The 14394-nt window shown below is 38.6% G+C and overlaps 1 protein-coding gene across 4 annotated transcripts in view; it reads right to left on the reverse strand.

Moving 5' to 3' along the window:
• Positions 1-1777: 1777 nt before the first annotated feature.
• The window catches only part of CALD1 (caldesmon 1), a 185941-nt gene continuing 173324 nt past the window's right edge, over positions 1778-14394 (reverse strand). For 3 of the 4 annotated variants that reach the window (XM_011359529.2, XM_023530299.1, XM_023530298.1), the window contains 4 exons: positions 13219-13356; positions 12649-12744; positions 7200-7280; positions 1778-4118 (listed from right to left, as the gene is read on the reverse strand). In XM_011359529.2, the coding sequence (XP_011357831.1) occupies positions 4110-4118; positions 7200-7280; positions 12649-12744; positions 13219-13356 (324 nt within the window). In that variant the 3' untranslated portion in view covers positions 1778-4109. The remainder of the gene's footprint in view (positions 4119-7199; positions 7281-12648; positions 12745-13218; positions 13357-14394) is intronic. The other variant, XM_011359530.2, reaches the window with a different exon arrangement.

Below are 14394 nucleotides of genomic sequence, written 5' to 3' on the forward strand. Positions count from 1 at the left end.
CATTTACCTCCCCACTAGAATAATGTCCTTGTTCCCCAGAGTGAAGGCAGGCAGCGATCTGAATGAAGACCAGATTCTTTCAAGCTCATCCTTACTTTCAGGAGGCAGCTCTTTGGAGACCTGTAATCTGGAAGTAGTTTAACAAATCCTCATCCCTGACGCTTAGAAGATTCTTTTGTTCCCCAGCCCCCTTGGGTTGCCAAAAGTCTAGCCCAGTTTCTCAGCTGCCTCTTGTAGATCAGCATATGCTCCGAAGCAGAATTCCCAGCATAAAGGCAAGAGAGAAAAAGCAACTTCGAATAGGTAGCACTTAATTAGAATGCTATTTAAATGTGAAAATATCAATAATTACATTAAATATAAAAGGACTAAATAGTCCAGTTAAAACTCGAAGATCAGAGTTTTAAACTCGTTGGTCAGACTGGATCAACACTCAACCCAAACCATATGATTTTCAAAGACATGCATCTAAAACTAAAGGATATACAAAGGTTGAAAGTAAAGGGGTAGAAAACGTTACATCATGCATTGTAGCAATATTAAGAGTAGAAAAAAAACTTCAAGGCAAAAATCTTTGCTACACATAGATATTCACTTCATAATGATAAACTATTTAATTCACAGGGAAGACATAGTTCTAGATTTGTATATGCACTTAAAATATGGAAAACAAAAGTAATAGAATTACAAGGAGAAACAGACACATCCATAATCATAGTGGGAGAGCTTCGCTTTTTTCCCTCAATAACAGAACAAAAGCACACAAAAAAAATCAGGACATAGAATGTTTGAACAACATGATTAATAAGCTTGACACAAATAGACACGGCACTCAAATCGAGACCTTCTTTCTTCTGTAGAACACATATTTAGGATTGCGAGATCTTTTTTCCTTATCCGTTCTTCCATTGGAGACCGCATGCAAGCGAGGATAGGAAAATCCCTGTAATACACCCCTCTATATCACACAAGAGACCATAATATCTTATACCCTGACCATGCACACTGTAAAATTAATTTTCATCCATCCCTCATCCTGTCAGCTTGGTACTAGTACTACACATTATATTCTTTTCATTTTGTGAACTGACTTCGAAGACAACGATCTTATTGTCTAAACTTATTTCCATCTCCCTTTTTGTTAGGACATAGTAGTAAAAAGTACTAATTATATTTTACGTTACAGTAACTTAGTTAATTCTTTCAATCATATGGGCAGGATTTAGGGGACTGTCAGAAGCTCTGGACTCAGAATTTAAAACCTTTACGAGAAGAACCTCAGATTTCAGGACAAATAGTGCTACATAAAAATGCTAAATTACAATGAAGAAACATCTTGGGATTTAAATGTAATCGTCCGTGCCTTGCCAATAGTGAGCATTCTTCAAATGAATGGTATATGTTAAATGAGCACTGCCTTTGGGGAAACAGTACTGTGCCATCTCAGGACCAAGAAAGGTGCTATTTGACAGCACTGGGAATGAGAAGGAGGATAGAGGAATATTTGAAAATTTGTTGAAAAAGAAATTTTAAAATCTCTCTTTTCAACCTGTTCTGTACATGTTTGGTCAGTTGTCTATACCAGAGTAATTTTCAGTATTTTGTTAGAAAATGGCCTGTAATTAGAAGTTTTTAAAAAATATAAAATGGCTTTTTTTTTTTTAAGAGCGAAACCAAGTCTTAATCAGAAATAGACATTTTGCTATGCCATCATCTATATTACAACAAAAATAACTCTCGTAATCCATACAGTACATAAAGATATGTGAGGCAAAGGTGTTTGGAGGAATTCCATTTATTGTGGATGCTTTTTCACAATACATATTTATTGCAGCGATCAATTATTAGTGACAAATATCAAGTGTTTATAAAATTTTTAGGAATGGCAGATTCACAGAACATGCTAGTCACCTTGCAGCTTTACCTCTTAAAGATAACAAAGAGCGTTGTAATCAAACAGGTAAACAAAGAATTTGTTTTTCAAAAGATTAAATCCAAACTAAACAAAATTCTACCCTAAAATTTATTCCATCCAAATATTGGAATAAAAGTCAGGATCGACATATTCTCTTCTCAACTTTAGATTTTCTAGAAAAACATATATAATAGTGATCAGAAGCTCTTGTTCAAAAGTACAACAAAGCAATGTTACATCGCCATGGGCCTTAATTCAAACTTTGATCTGTTTCATCCCAATGATGGGAGTCCATGCTAAATCAGGCACTACATGTGGATTATAGTTCATCTTATCACAGACTCATATCTACTCTGTCTTGGGCAGATGATTTGTGCAGTCTAGGCGGCTTTCCTTGCTTTGTCCCAGGTGCGCTAAAAGCTAGAGAATTCAATTACTCTTTACTGATTTTTGAGGAAGATAGACTTTGTCAGGCAGTGGTCACTCTTCATGCCAGCACTGCCCTGGCTAGCTCTTCCAAAAAAGAGCTAGAAAAGAGTCATTTGGGAGGTTCCCTCATTGTGGTAGGAATTGAGACTAGGACCATTTTGGTTAAGTCAAATGAGGTATAAGTTTATAGAACTACCCTATATATCTCTATGCTAGAACATATTTCCAAGACACTGGAGTACTCTTATCATCTATTGGGAAGAATAGATGGACACGTATAAGCTAAAATAAGATCTGATATCTGGATTGTGTAAAAATGATGAGTTGGTGAAGACTCTTGGGGAAAAAGATAAAACTAATAAAAGTTATATATACTTCTTCAAAGTTCGACACATTACCAACTTATGATAAGTACCAATGACTAATAATATAAGTAGAAAAGTTTAATTTAAAAATTGGTTCAGTATATTAAAGATGGAAGTATTGTCATGACTTCTAAACAGTGGGTTTTGCTTACTTTTCTTCCCTGCTTCTAGACATTAGCCAAAGTTGGTCTTTGTATACCTGTCCATGGAATTTCAGTCTGCACAATCTTGTCACTAAAATTCTTGTCTTTAAATTTGAAAAAAGGAAGAGACCTCAGGTATCATCTAGGCCAACCTATTGTGAACTCGCTTTAACAGAATAAAGTTTTGGGCAAGCTTTGAGTTTGATCCAGATGGTAGATTTAGTAAAATTCACATTGGTCTTCAAGATTGCCTTTAATTATAAGCTAAATACTATGTTTCATAGGAAATGTTGATTCTATAAACTGACATTTTGATATTTTTAATCTCTCTTTTTCCTTACAGGTCATCTATCGGGCATCGAAAACATATCGATACCTATTCTGCCATGTCTCCATTGGCAAATATGAAATATTAATAGAATATTGTGATTTTTAATTTTTAAAAAGCTGTGATATTGTCTAGTTACAAGGACATACTGCTAAATACAATAGTCTAGCACATGAAAAAGCTTTCTACAATTAGTGTGTTTGTATATGTGTATGCACATACATATATGATCAGGTCATCTAAAACGTGGTTCACTATCACTACCAAAGAAATCCACAAAGCAACCAACCTAAATAAATCAGTACCCCTGTCAGCTAAAATCCTTATCCGATTTAGATATTCATCAGCATGAAAAAAGTAATACCTTAACAATACATTTTTTTTAAAAAGACAATCATCATTATAGCATCTCAAATCTGAAATGAATTAGTTTCAGAAAGTGTTACAATTGCCTACTAAGATAATTTCTTCCATGCTTTAAAGTGCAGAAACAACATGACTTTTGTATTTAAAATTAAAAAAAAAAAAAAACCCAAAACCCACTATGGTTCATTTTTCTGGATACTGCACACATTCCTCAGGCAATTTTCAACTTGAATCTCCTTTTGTTTGACTTCCAATGTGGTTGGTATCACTGTTCACACACAGTTCTGATGATCAGTAGAAAAGTCTCTATTTCACAGCATGGGTTTCGTTAGAAACAGGCTCCTGTGCAAAGGCAGTACTTTTACCATGAACATCTCTAGACTGTGATTATTAAATATGGTGATAATATACATAGGTTTACCGGGATAATGGAAAATAAAACAAAAGGAAATGAACCCAATTTAGTAAATCAACATAAATATAAAACAGAGCACATTAACCCTCTTCAGCTGAGCTGGTCCAGCATCTTGAGTGGCTACTCTGGGGTTCTTTCTTCAACTGTCTCAGACCTGCTAAGAGAAGAGAGCTTTGAATCAGCAGGCCACGGTGCTCCAGCCAGCCGTTTTGTGTCAGAAGAAAAAAAAAAAGAATTATAATATGACAGGGATAAATATTTATGAAAGGGAGGGTTATTGCTGGCGTTCTACTCAAATGTGCTCCTCTTCTTTTAGTCTATGTTCTCTCGTTGATTTTTTTCCCTTTCCTTTCTTTCTTACTTCCTTTCTCTCCTCCTCCCCTTCCCTCCCTTCCCTTCCTTCCTTCCTTCCTTCCTTCCTTCCTTCCTTCCTTCCTTCCTTCCTTCCTTCCTTCCTTCCTTCTTTATATTCCCCTTTCTCTACCTTGATCTTTAGCCTAGCTCATGGCATTCAGAGTCAAAGGGTTTTTTTTGTTTTTGTTTTTGTTTTTTTTTTTAATTTTTAAAATTCTACTATAAAGGCCAGGAATCAATACTGTGCATTCCAAAACAGGCACACATGACAGAATAACTCAGTCTCAGCCACGTTGAGGCACGATGATGAAGTAGAATATTCTTACCTTTGGTTTTCTTCTATTTTTTTTTTTTTTATGGTCTTCCTCCTGTTCTTACATCCCTACTCTTGAAGCTTATCTGATCCACAGTCTTATTTGTGTACCATTTCTTTTCCTCAGCTAGCTGCTAAAAATCTTTGCTGAACTATTCACAAATATTAAAGTACAGTCATCCCTCAGTATCCCAGAGGAAATGGTTCCAGGACCCACTGCAGATACCAAAATCTGTGGATGCTCAAGTCCCTTACAGAAAATGGAGTAGTATTTGCATACAACCTACACACATCCTCCCGTATACTTTAAATCATCTCTAGATTACTTATATACCCAATCCAATGTAAATGCTTTATAAATAGTTTACATACTGTATTGTTTACGAAATGATGACCAGAAAAAAAGTCTGTACGTGTTTGATGCAGATGCAACCATGGCAGGCCCTACTAGGTAGGCCGATGTCAGCAATAACTTGACATATTTTTCCCCAAATAGTTTCACTCCTCAGTTGAATCCATGATGCAGAACCTGTGGATGTGTGTGAGTGTGTGTGTGTGTGGGGCGGGAGTAGTGAGCAACTGTGTTATGAATCTGCATTTTCAAATGTGTTGTGTATATTTTCATTTCAAATGAGTGACTGCAGGACATGTGGTAAGTCTGACAGTTTGGAGCAAAGCAACTAACTACTCTGCTACCTCAGAAACTCAGCTCTGGGCCTGGTGATTGTATTATCATGGTTATTGCGGAAAGCGTTTCATGGCCTGGGCTGAGGAGGAAGGGGCAGTGTGTGTGAAGGCTCGCTCGGTCGCCTTCCTGTCTTGTGCCACCCCCACTGCTCATGTCGTGTTGCATGTGAGTGGTGGTCTCTGCATCTACCATTCCCGATGACATCTTTACTCCCCTTCTCGGGACCCCGGCTCAGGGGAATGTCATCCAGAGGGGCTCCATTACATCTCATTACACCGGTGATGATGGGCTCTGGACAGCTAGATTTCTCCTACTCGGAAAGGGGACTATATAAACACTTGGACTGCCATTTTTGAAAGGTCAGAGACCAATACTAGAGGGGCCATATGGCTTAGGCCAACAAAAGATCATTCTTTGTTTAAAACAAACAAACAAACAAACAAACAAACAAACAAATTAAAGAACAATTTTCCTATCCCCTTCCTTCCACTAGGAGAAAATTATACGAAGAACTTTAAAACTCTGTATTTTGTGTATAATATGCAACCTTCAAAAGAAAGCAGCATGTATCATGGTAAAGAATGTAGGCTCAGACGAGACTGCCTGAGTTTCAGTCCAAGCTCTGCTACTTATTTGCTGTGTGACTTTGGGAATGTTACTTAATCTCTCTGTGCCTCATTTTCCTCAGCTCTAAATGAGGTAATAATAATCCCTACTTCCCATGGTAGTTGGAGGGTCAAATGAGATAATGTAGCTTCTGAAGGTGGAATAGTGCCTTGCATATAGTGGATTCTCACTAAGTGTTAGGGGTTTGTAGTGGTCATTATGAGGTACTTTTAACATATTTAGCAATGACTTAGGAAACTGAACTTGTTTAAAAGTCACTTTAAGTAGAGAGGCTGGGCTAGCAATTTTTTTTGAAGTGTAAGAGTGATCAAGAGCTAATGAGAAGACAGAGTGATATTTAGGCAACGGTACCAGACTTAAAAGCACATAGAAAGTAGAAAAGGGTAGGAGTTTTTTTCAATCCAGTGCATTGTAGTGATTCTCCAGTTGCCTTTGAGAGGTTCTTCCGTCCTAAGTTTGCTTAAAAAGTGCTTCTGGCTTTTAGAGTTCTAAGTAGACCCATAAGCAAACTGTTCTAATCTTATTGTTGGTCTCTGATTCCTCTCTCTTCAATTTCCCTCTATTGAAGGAGAAGGCTGGGTTATTACTGGGAGTGGGGAAGGGTTACGATAAGGAGTCAAATTAGCCTCTTATACGACAAAGGGTCCTATTTTTAGTCACAGCATCATTCAGATATTGTCCAGAGCCTCCTTTATAAAGAATGAACAAACCCTTTGAGCAGAAGATCAAAAAAAGCGATAGATCCAAGCCTTCTTAGCTATTAGTTTTCATAGGGTAGCAAGTTTTGCCTAACTTTAGAATATTATTTTAACTTTTCGCCACAGCAGCCTTGAGTTTTAGGCTGCTGGCGATGCAATCTCTTAGGATGGTTCCAGAAAGTGACTTTGGAGCCGCTTAGGGAGATGGATGTTTTTCCCTAGGTGATCCTCAAATGGCTAGGGCTCCAAGCCTGGACCTCGTAAGGAAGCGCAGACCACGCTTATACTGTATGGCTTTCTGCTGTCGACACTCCTACCACTACAGCGTTCCCTGAATATCTTACTGGGCACCGTCCCACGGACTAGTTATGCTGGATGTAATGCCGAAGGCTCCATGAACTTGGCCTTTCGCTGCCCTCTGTACGGGTCTTTAGAAACTGATGGTCACCTGGGCCAGGTTCTGTGGATCAGTGGTATTTCTCATTTTACCTGGGATATCATACTGCAGGATACAACAGGGGGAAAAACCCTATGAAATTCACCCTTCCAGTAGATTACCTTAGTGGGGGATGTGACCTTATCCACAGATTGCTTTTCCCAGAGGTTCCGCTTGCCAGATACGTCTCCTGGCCTCAAATCCTGATGAAGAGAAAGCAGAAAAAATTAATATGTGGGCATTTATATTTTCTGGCCAAGTCTAAATGAAGCACCACATCTCTTATTTATTTATTTGTCTGAATCAATTTCTTGTTTAATACACTTTATCCTAGTGATCCAAACTGGATGGAATAAAAAGATCACTAGCCATTATTCGTTTTTATACAGACCTTGACCTTTGTTATAATATGAGAATGGGCTGGAACCACCCAACATTTAAATCCTGTCCTTCACCAAGGACTTACTGTGTATTGACCAGTAAAATTGGAATATAAGCATATTTAAAATAGTGGAGCCTGTTTCTAACTTTCTATGCTCTTACGAGAGAATAGAGCATAGGTTAGTTTTACAAACATTTGACTCTTGAACAATTGAGAGTTAGGGGCACTGACCTCTGTGTAAGTAGAAAAGCCATGTATAACTTTTGATTCTCCCAAAACCTAGCCACTAACAGCCTACTGTTGACTGGAAGCCTTATCAGTAACGAAGACAGTTGAGTAACACATATTTTGTATGGTACATGTATTACATACTGTATTCTTACAACAAAGTAAGCTAGAGAAAAGAAAATACTGTTTAGAAAATCATAGGGAAAATACATTTATGATATTTACTGAAAAAAATCTGCGTATTGGTGGACCCACGCAGTTCAGACCCCTGTTGTTCAAGGTCAACCATAATTCCTTTGGGTGGGATGGGCAGTTCTTCCCTTGCAGATTAATTTTCTTTGGGTGCCCTGCCCATGTCTCCCAGCCCTTAGGGCGTTAGTGCATGCCAGCCTGACTTCCACCTGCCACACACATGGCATGTTGTTGCCTGAGGACTTTCTCTGGCTGGAGAAGCCCACTTAGCCAACCCAAGAGGCAGGCTGGACCTTCAGGAAATTACCGTCCCCAGGGGACAGTCCTCAACTGCTCACCCATGACACCTGGTGCAAGAGCACTTCTCAGGCTCACTGACGCCTCAGGTGGGATACCTCTGAAGCATGTATTTCATGGTGGCTTCCAGGCTCCCCCAGCGGAATGAAGTTTTAATAGCCCATGTGGTGACTTGCTTAATGCCATTCCTTATCGGCTGCCATCTTTTCTCGTCTCACTACTGGTACCATTTTCTTCACCTCCCAAGTAAACCACTTGCACTCGAATCACTATCTTAAGGTCTGCTTCTGGGCGGTCTAAACTGAGATACTTTTCTAATTGTACTTTCTTCAGACAAAAATTATTTTGCGTTTCCTGAAGAGCAAGTGGATAGATAATTCAGAAGTGTATCAGTAGAACCTAGCCCCACCAAAGTAAACATTTACCACTAACTGTATCCATAAGGAAAACTGACAGTTAATGACATATGTGAGAACATGTGGAAATCTTGGGAAGAAAACATTAAAATATGATTGATAACAGCTAGACAGCCTTAATTCTTTATTTGCTACCTCATAATTAATTTGGTTTGGATAAAGATCCAAATTTCTGTTTCTACTTACTTTTCTTCCAGCATTTGCTTATATTAGTACTTGGCAAAAGGCAGTTTGTAGGAAATAAATGTGTTTTAACTGAAATAGTCGTGTTTACTCTGGCACACCCTTTTCTCATTAGGAAGGCAAAGCTAACAGCAATTGCGTTTATCCACGGACCCCAGTCTAAATGGACGTTTTTCTGACAAATAGTATGGAGATCACGACATTGAAAATGCACTGGTTAAATGGTACCATGTGAAGCATTTCAGATTTGCCTTAATCTTCCCGAGTTTTTGGATTTCCACTGTGGCATGAATTCCTGATATTCTATTAGAGAGTCACACCTATTTAACTTGGAAGCAGTAAGTAACAAATCAGATTGTTTTTGAAGAATTCCACTCCATTTGCCAGTGTAGGTAGAAGCTGCCAAATTGTCTGGAAGACTGTTTTAAAATTTTGGAAACTCTAATTAGGAACATGCTGAGGGAAGCTCTGGAGAGTGGCTATTATTACTTTATTTATTTGATTCATAGAAGACAAATATTTTTCTTTCACATGAATGTTCTACTGAAGAAAACGGATCGTATTTCCCTTAAATCCTACCTATGAATCTTTTGAGATCACTTACAGGGTTTAAAGAGTTTATTTTCAGAAAATATTAGCATCCAAGTGGCAAGTTGGCATTTTAAATCAAAGGGGAAATATAAATGAAATTACCTGACCAGACTACATTTTAGAGAAAAACCCGCTCCGGAAGAATAGTGAGAAATGAAGGCAGGAGAAGCAGGTTTCCAATCAACCAGAGATCAAAGAATGAAGAAGAGAATTCAAGCTGAGAAAGACACGGTTGGTTTTTTTTTTTTAAACAAAAAGAAAGACAAATTAGCATTTTAATTGCTGTATATAACATGTAGTTTAGACATAAAGAACAGACAAACCAGCTAAAACAGACATGTTCAGAACCGAATTCCAGTTACAAAGTTACACTGAAATCCTACAAATTCTACCCATAAATAGCAATAAATGTCCCATTAAGGGATCAGAAGTAAAGCAATGTTTACTCTTAAATAATTTTCAGGGACCACTCTCCCCCCAAGTAATATTGATTTGACAAACTATTTTGAGCACTTTTAATTCTCAGTATATGTGGAAATTATTATGCAACTTGGAAGTGGATGGGTTTTCTCTCCAGTGAACTTTAGAACCGCACACTGATCCCAAAGGACACACTCATTTCCTTCTTCCTGAGGTTTCGCTGGGTGAGGACCACTTTGGTGAGAGACTTTCCCTCTGACTTTTCCTTAATGGCTATATGCCACACATCTGCAAATACAAACCCAGGCTTTCCTCTCTACCCACAAACGCCAAGGAATATAAACAAGGGACTGAGAATAAATAAATCACTGCTGGTCTAAAATCAGAAGGCACTTTTGGGTAATCCTTTGACATCCTGGGCTCAGGGTCAGTCTGACCAGAGTTCCAAAGGCGTCAAACTCGATGCCTGCCATGAAGGGAAAGGCTGGAAATGCAAATGCTTAAAGAGGCTTGGTGTAAGAAAAATAAGGAAAGGAGAGAATCAACGAATTCAAGAGTATATGCCTCTGCACCTCAAAAATATGTTCAAATTATAATTTTTAAAAGGAAAATAAAGCACAATAATGTGGGTCGAACTGTAGAGATCTTGGCTGCAGGCCACCAGTATGAGACCCCCTGACAAGACCTGGGCAAGATCCTTGCATGACAGCCAAGTTTTATGCATCCGCAGGATCCTTCTAGCCCCATTTCCACAGCTTGGAAATTTCATCTCTTTTCTGCTGGATCCATAGTGTCTGTAAGTTATTCTCCTGCCTGCTTTGACTCCAGGTCATATCTTGTCCCAAAGAGAATGCCACGTTGCTATTTATACTTCGACTAGGGCTGGCTGTAATATCCCTGGAATGGGCACAAAGCTTAGAGTTGCTTATTAAGTATAATCAAGCTAGCTTTTTATTTACAACAGCAATTACATATTGCTTTCGTCCAGTCTGGCAGGAAGTCACCGTAGTCTGCAAAATCCAATAGGATATAGGAAAAAGGGATCACTAAAATCTGTACTAATTGCCACATTCTTCTTTCCTTTTCCTTCTAACCTCTAGTAGATAGTCTAACAAATTATTTACTAAATAGCAGGTAAAGCAGGCAATAATTTTGTTATTTCCCTTTCGTCCTGCAATTTTTAGGAGGCCATCAGTAACTTCAGAAAACGGGGCTTTTTGTGGAGACCTTGACACAATTATACCTATTGTAACAGCTGAATCAACTATTTTTAACTCTCCCATTAGGATGAGATTGATGATGATAGGCTTATCAGCTAAAGTTCTGATAAAAGAGTATGTGTCAAGTTATGGGCCAAATGTGCGTGTAATCTGGCATAAAAATGAAATAGGTCACACATACAATAAATGTGAAGAAGTGACTATATCCTCTGGCAATATGCCAAATTCATCAGAGGAGAACATACACTTTTCTCTCTGTATCTTTGCTATTTTGAGAGTTCTTCGTGGGTTTATGTACTTCCTGAAATTGTGTTATATGCATGTTTTGGGGGAGAAGTTTCTCAGATTTGATTGGGTTTTGGGTCCATAATTCATAAAGGTTAATCATCACTGGTCTGGAGCCACAGCATTTATAGAAATTGCCGTTACAAAAAATAACTTCTACTCTCTATGTGTCACCTTGGGTGCTGGAGAAACTTGAGGCACTAAAGGTATGTGCTCGCCTCGACTGTCTCCTTTTATAGGCCCCCTTTCCTGCAGGTACTGGGAGAGGGAAAAAGATGTTTTCTCAATATATAGACTGTCCAATTGTAAATTGGGTTTACATTGGTTTTACACCTCTGGTGCGCCCTTATGCAAAGAATTCTGGGCTCAACATTAGTTGCCTATAAGGAGTTGTGCCCCAAAAAGGTATGAAAATATTTTCATTTTTTCTTTTTTCTTTTTAAATTGGGAAAGTGATACACTTTAGTGACTTCGGAGATTAAATGTGAAGCCGATGGATACAATTAAATGCTCAACAGTGCAGAGCTCTAGGATTTGGAAGGCTTTTCTTCTGTCTCTGGAGTGGTTATGATAGTTGAATTTCTGCTTCTTTGGGCACCAACAAAGGTATAAAAGCAAGCTTAACAGAGAAAGCTCATCAATATATAGTAGGGAGCTTAATAAGGTTTTTGAATATAATGACAAATGCAAGGCAATTATCATATGCATTCAATAAAAAGGTTAAAAGAACATTTTTATAGTAAGATACCATACCTAATAAGAAAAATTTAGATTTCCAAAAATAATATTCACAACCTGTTTTTATAGTTTCCAGTTTTACCTTTTTTTTTTTTTAATGGCTTTCCTTTGCAGGTGCTGACAAGAAAATTATAACAATTATTTCAACAACTACCCAATAACTGTATTTGTGTTTTCCGTTACAGAAATTAGGCAAATTAGAAAATAAGAGTGTAAAATAGGCAACATTCACATTCTTTTGGAAATAAGTTTATGGGTACTCTTGACAGAGAAGCGGCCAAGATAATTTGACATTTTTATTTTCAAATTCCTAGCTGTATTTTATAGAATAGGAGCTAAACAAATAGATAAGTTAAGGGTATAAATTTGAACAGCCTCAGCATTCTGGCTAGCTATACTCCCTAGAGGGTATCTTTTTACCCTCTGGGTAATTATCGTTCAGTTGCTGGGGACTGTTCTCTCTAAATCGTAGGTCCTCCTTGTTTGTTATTCAGCAGTGACCGCAAAATAAACAGGAGCATTGCTTTCCCACGCTTCGCAAATAGCAAATAGCCCGTTTTTCTTCTGCTGCTGGAGGCTGAGAGATCAAAGAAATTCAGAAAAACCCGAAGCTACTTACAGAAGGTTTGGGAGCAGGTGACTTGTTTCCATCTGGGGTTTTGGTTAGCCATTCATTGATGCGGCTGGAAACCCCCACCTTCAAGCCAGCAGTTTCCTGAAAAGAGTCCATCATCCAATATTAAAGAAGAAAACCCCAAACTTTACCTGGAAAGGCATCTTCAAAGCAACCTCAAAATACTATTAAGTATTATTTCACATGGCCATCCCATAACAGGAGTCATTTATATGTTATCTTTAATATTTTGAGTACAATAAATCTTAAACTTGACATTTAAAGAATATGTTACCTGGTTTTCTTTTCTCAGCACCTCACCCCACTCCAACACCTAGGCTGATGACTCATTTCAGGGACTTTATTTAGAGTACGGTGGCCAGAGCGTGGGTACAGTCTAGCTTCATGAACACATTCTCTCTGAGCTCGTTTTAGTGATTGTTGGGAATGACAGAATTATACCTTCTTCACTGCCTTTATAATTAACTAGCATGATTCTTAAAAAAAAAAAAAAAAAAAGGGGTGGGGTGGGGTAATCCACCTTCCAAAATTAAAAGGCCAAAGTCCTGCGCTCACCTTGTTTGGCGTGCCCGATGCAGCGGGGGATGAGAACACATTCCCTTTCTCCCACATGCTCTTCATGTTGCGAACACCTTCGGCAGGAACCGGAAGATCCGAGGCTGCTGGCTTTGTAGGTTTTGAGGTTTTCGTTCCCTGGAGCGTGTGAATTATTTTTAGAATTGGTGCTAAGTTTGTTCTTGGAAAACAATAGGGAGTTTGTCTTCCTCAACTATGTTAGTTAAAAAAAATCCATTGTGTAAATGTCTTCACCAAATATGAGAGTTATGATTTCTATATCAAACTACATTCTGAGGACATATATATCTCAAAATAAACCCTAAGATCTAGCTCAGAGGGTCCTTCAAAAATGGCATCTGCTTTTTATTGGGATGCCATTTATTGTTCAAGGGATATTCTACTTTATTTCTTCAGCAGACACTTTTTTTTTTTTTATGCCTTCAGCACCTGGTCTTTTTAGGTGGTCTCCCAGCCAAGTACTACCCAGGCCCCACCCCACTTAGCTTCCAAGATCAGACATCGGGCTTGTTCAAGGTGACATGGCCGTAAACCATGGACCGTGGGGTGTGAACCCAGGACCTTCTACGTGTAAAGCAGCCATGCTAACTACTACACTAGGGAACTATGTCCTTCAGCAGATACGTAAGCATCTACTGCGTGCGGGGTACTGTCTGGGCTCTGGGGATATAGTGGTATTTAAAACAAGACAGTCAGCTCTGTAAGCTGCAGTAGACTCATTTTAATAGGGCAGAAACATAGTAACTAATTATACAGGTATTTATTTCACCTTGCAATAAAGCATGCCAAGAGAGCACCCAATAGGGGAATAATAGAAAATTAGTGTACAGGAGCAAAAAGGCTACTCTGAGGAAGTGACACTTAAACCCAGATTTGATGGAAGACCTGGAAGTGGCTAGGGGAAAGACGGTGCAAACACCATCCCATGCAGAAGGAACAGCATATGCAAAAGACCGAAGACGGGGACATGCTGGGACTGGAAGAGTGAGAGGCCACTGCAGGGAGCACATGATGGAAGGAGGAAAGAATGGATGGAAGGAAGAAAAGTGTACATTCAAGATACTTTTCTAGCAGCAGTGATGGGCATAGCCAGGATTATGCAGCTTCTCTGTTGGTCCTACTTTGTGGCCTATGGCATGTGTCGTCAAGGTGGCC

The sequence above is a fragment of the Pteropus vampyrus genome, unplaced genomic scaffold (assembly GCF_000151845.1).
Source record: "Pteropus vampyrus isolate Shadow unplaced genomic scaffold, Pvam_2.0 Scaffold48, whole genome shotgun sequence".
Taxonomy (NCBI): domain Eukaryota; kingdom Metazoa; phylum Chordata; class Mammalia; order Chiroptera; family Pteropodidae; genus Pteropus; species Pteropus vampyrus.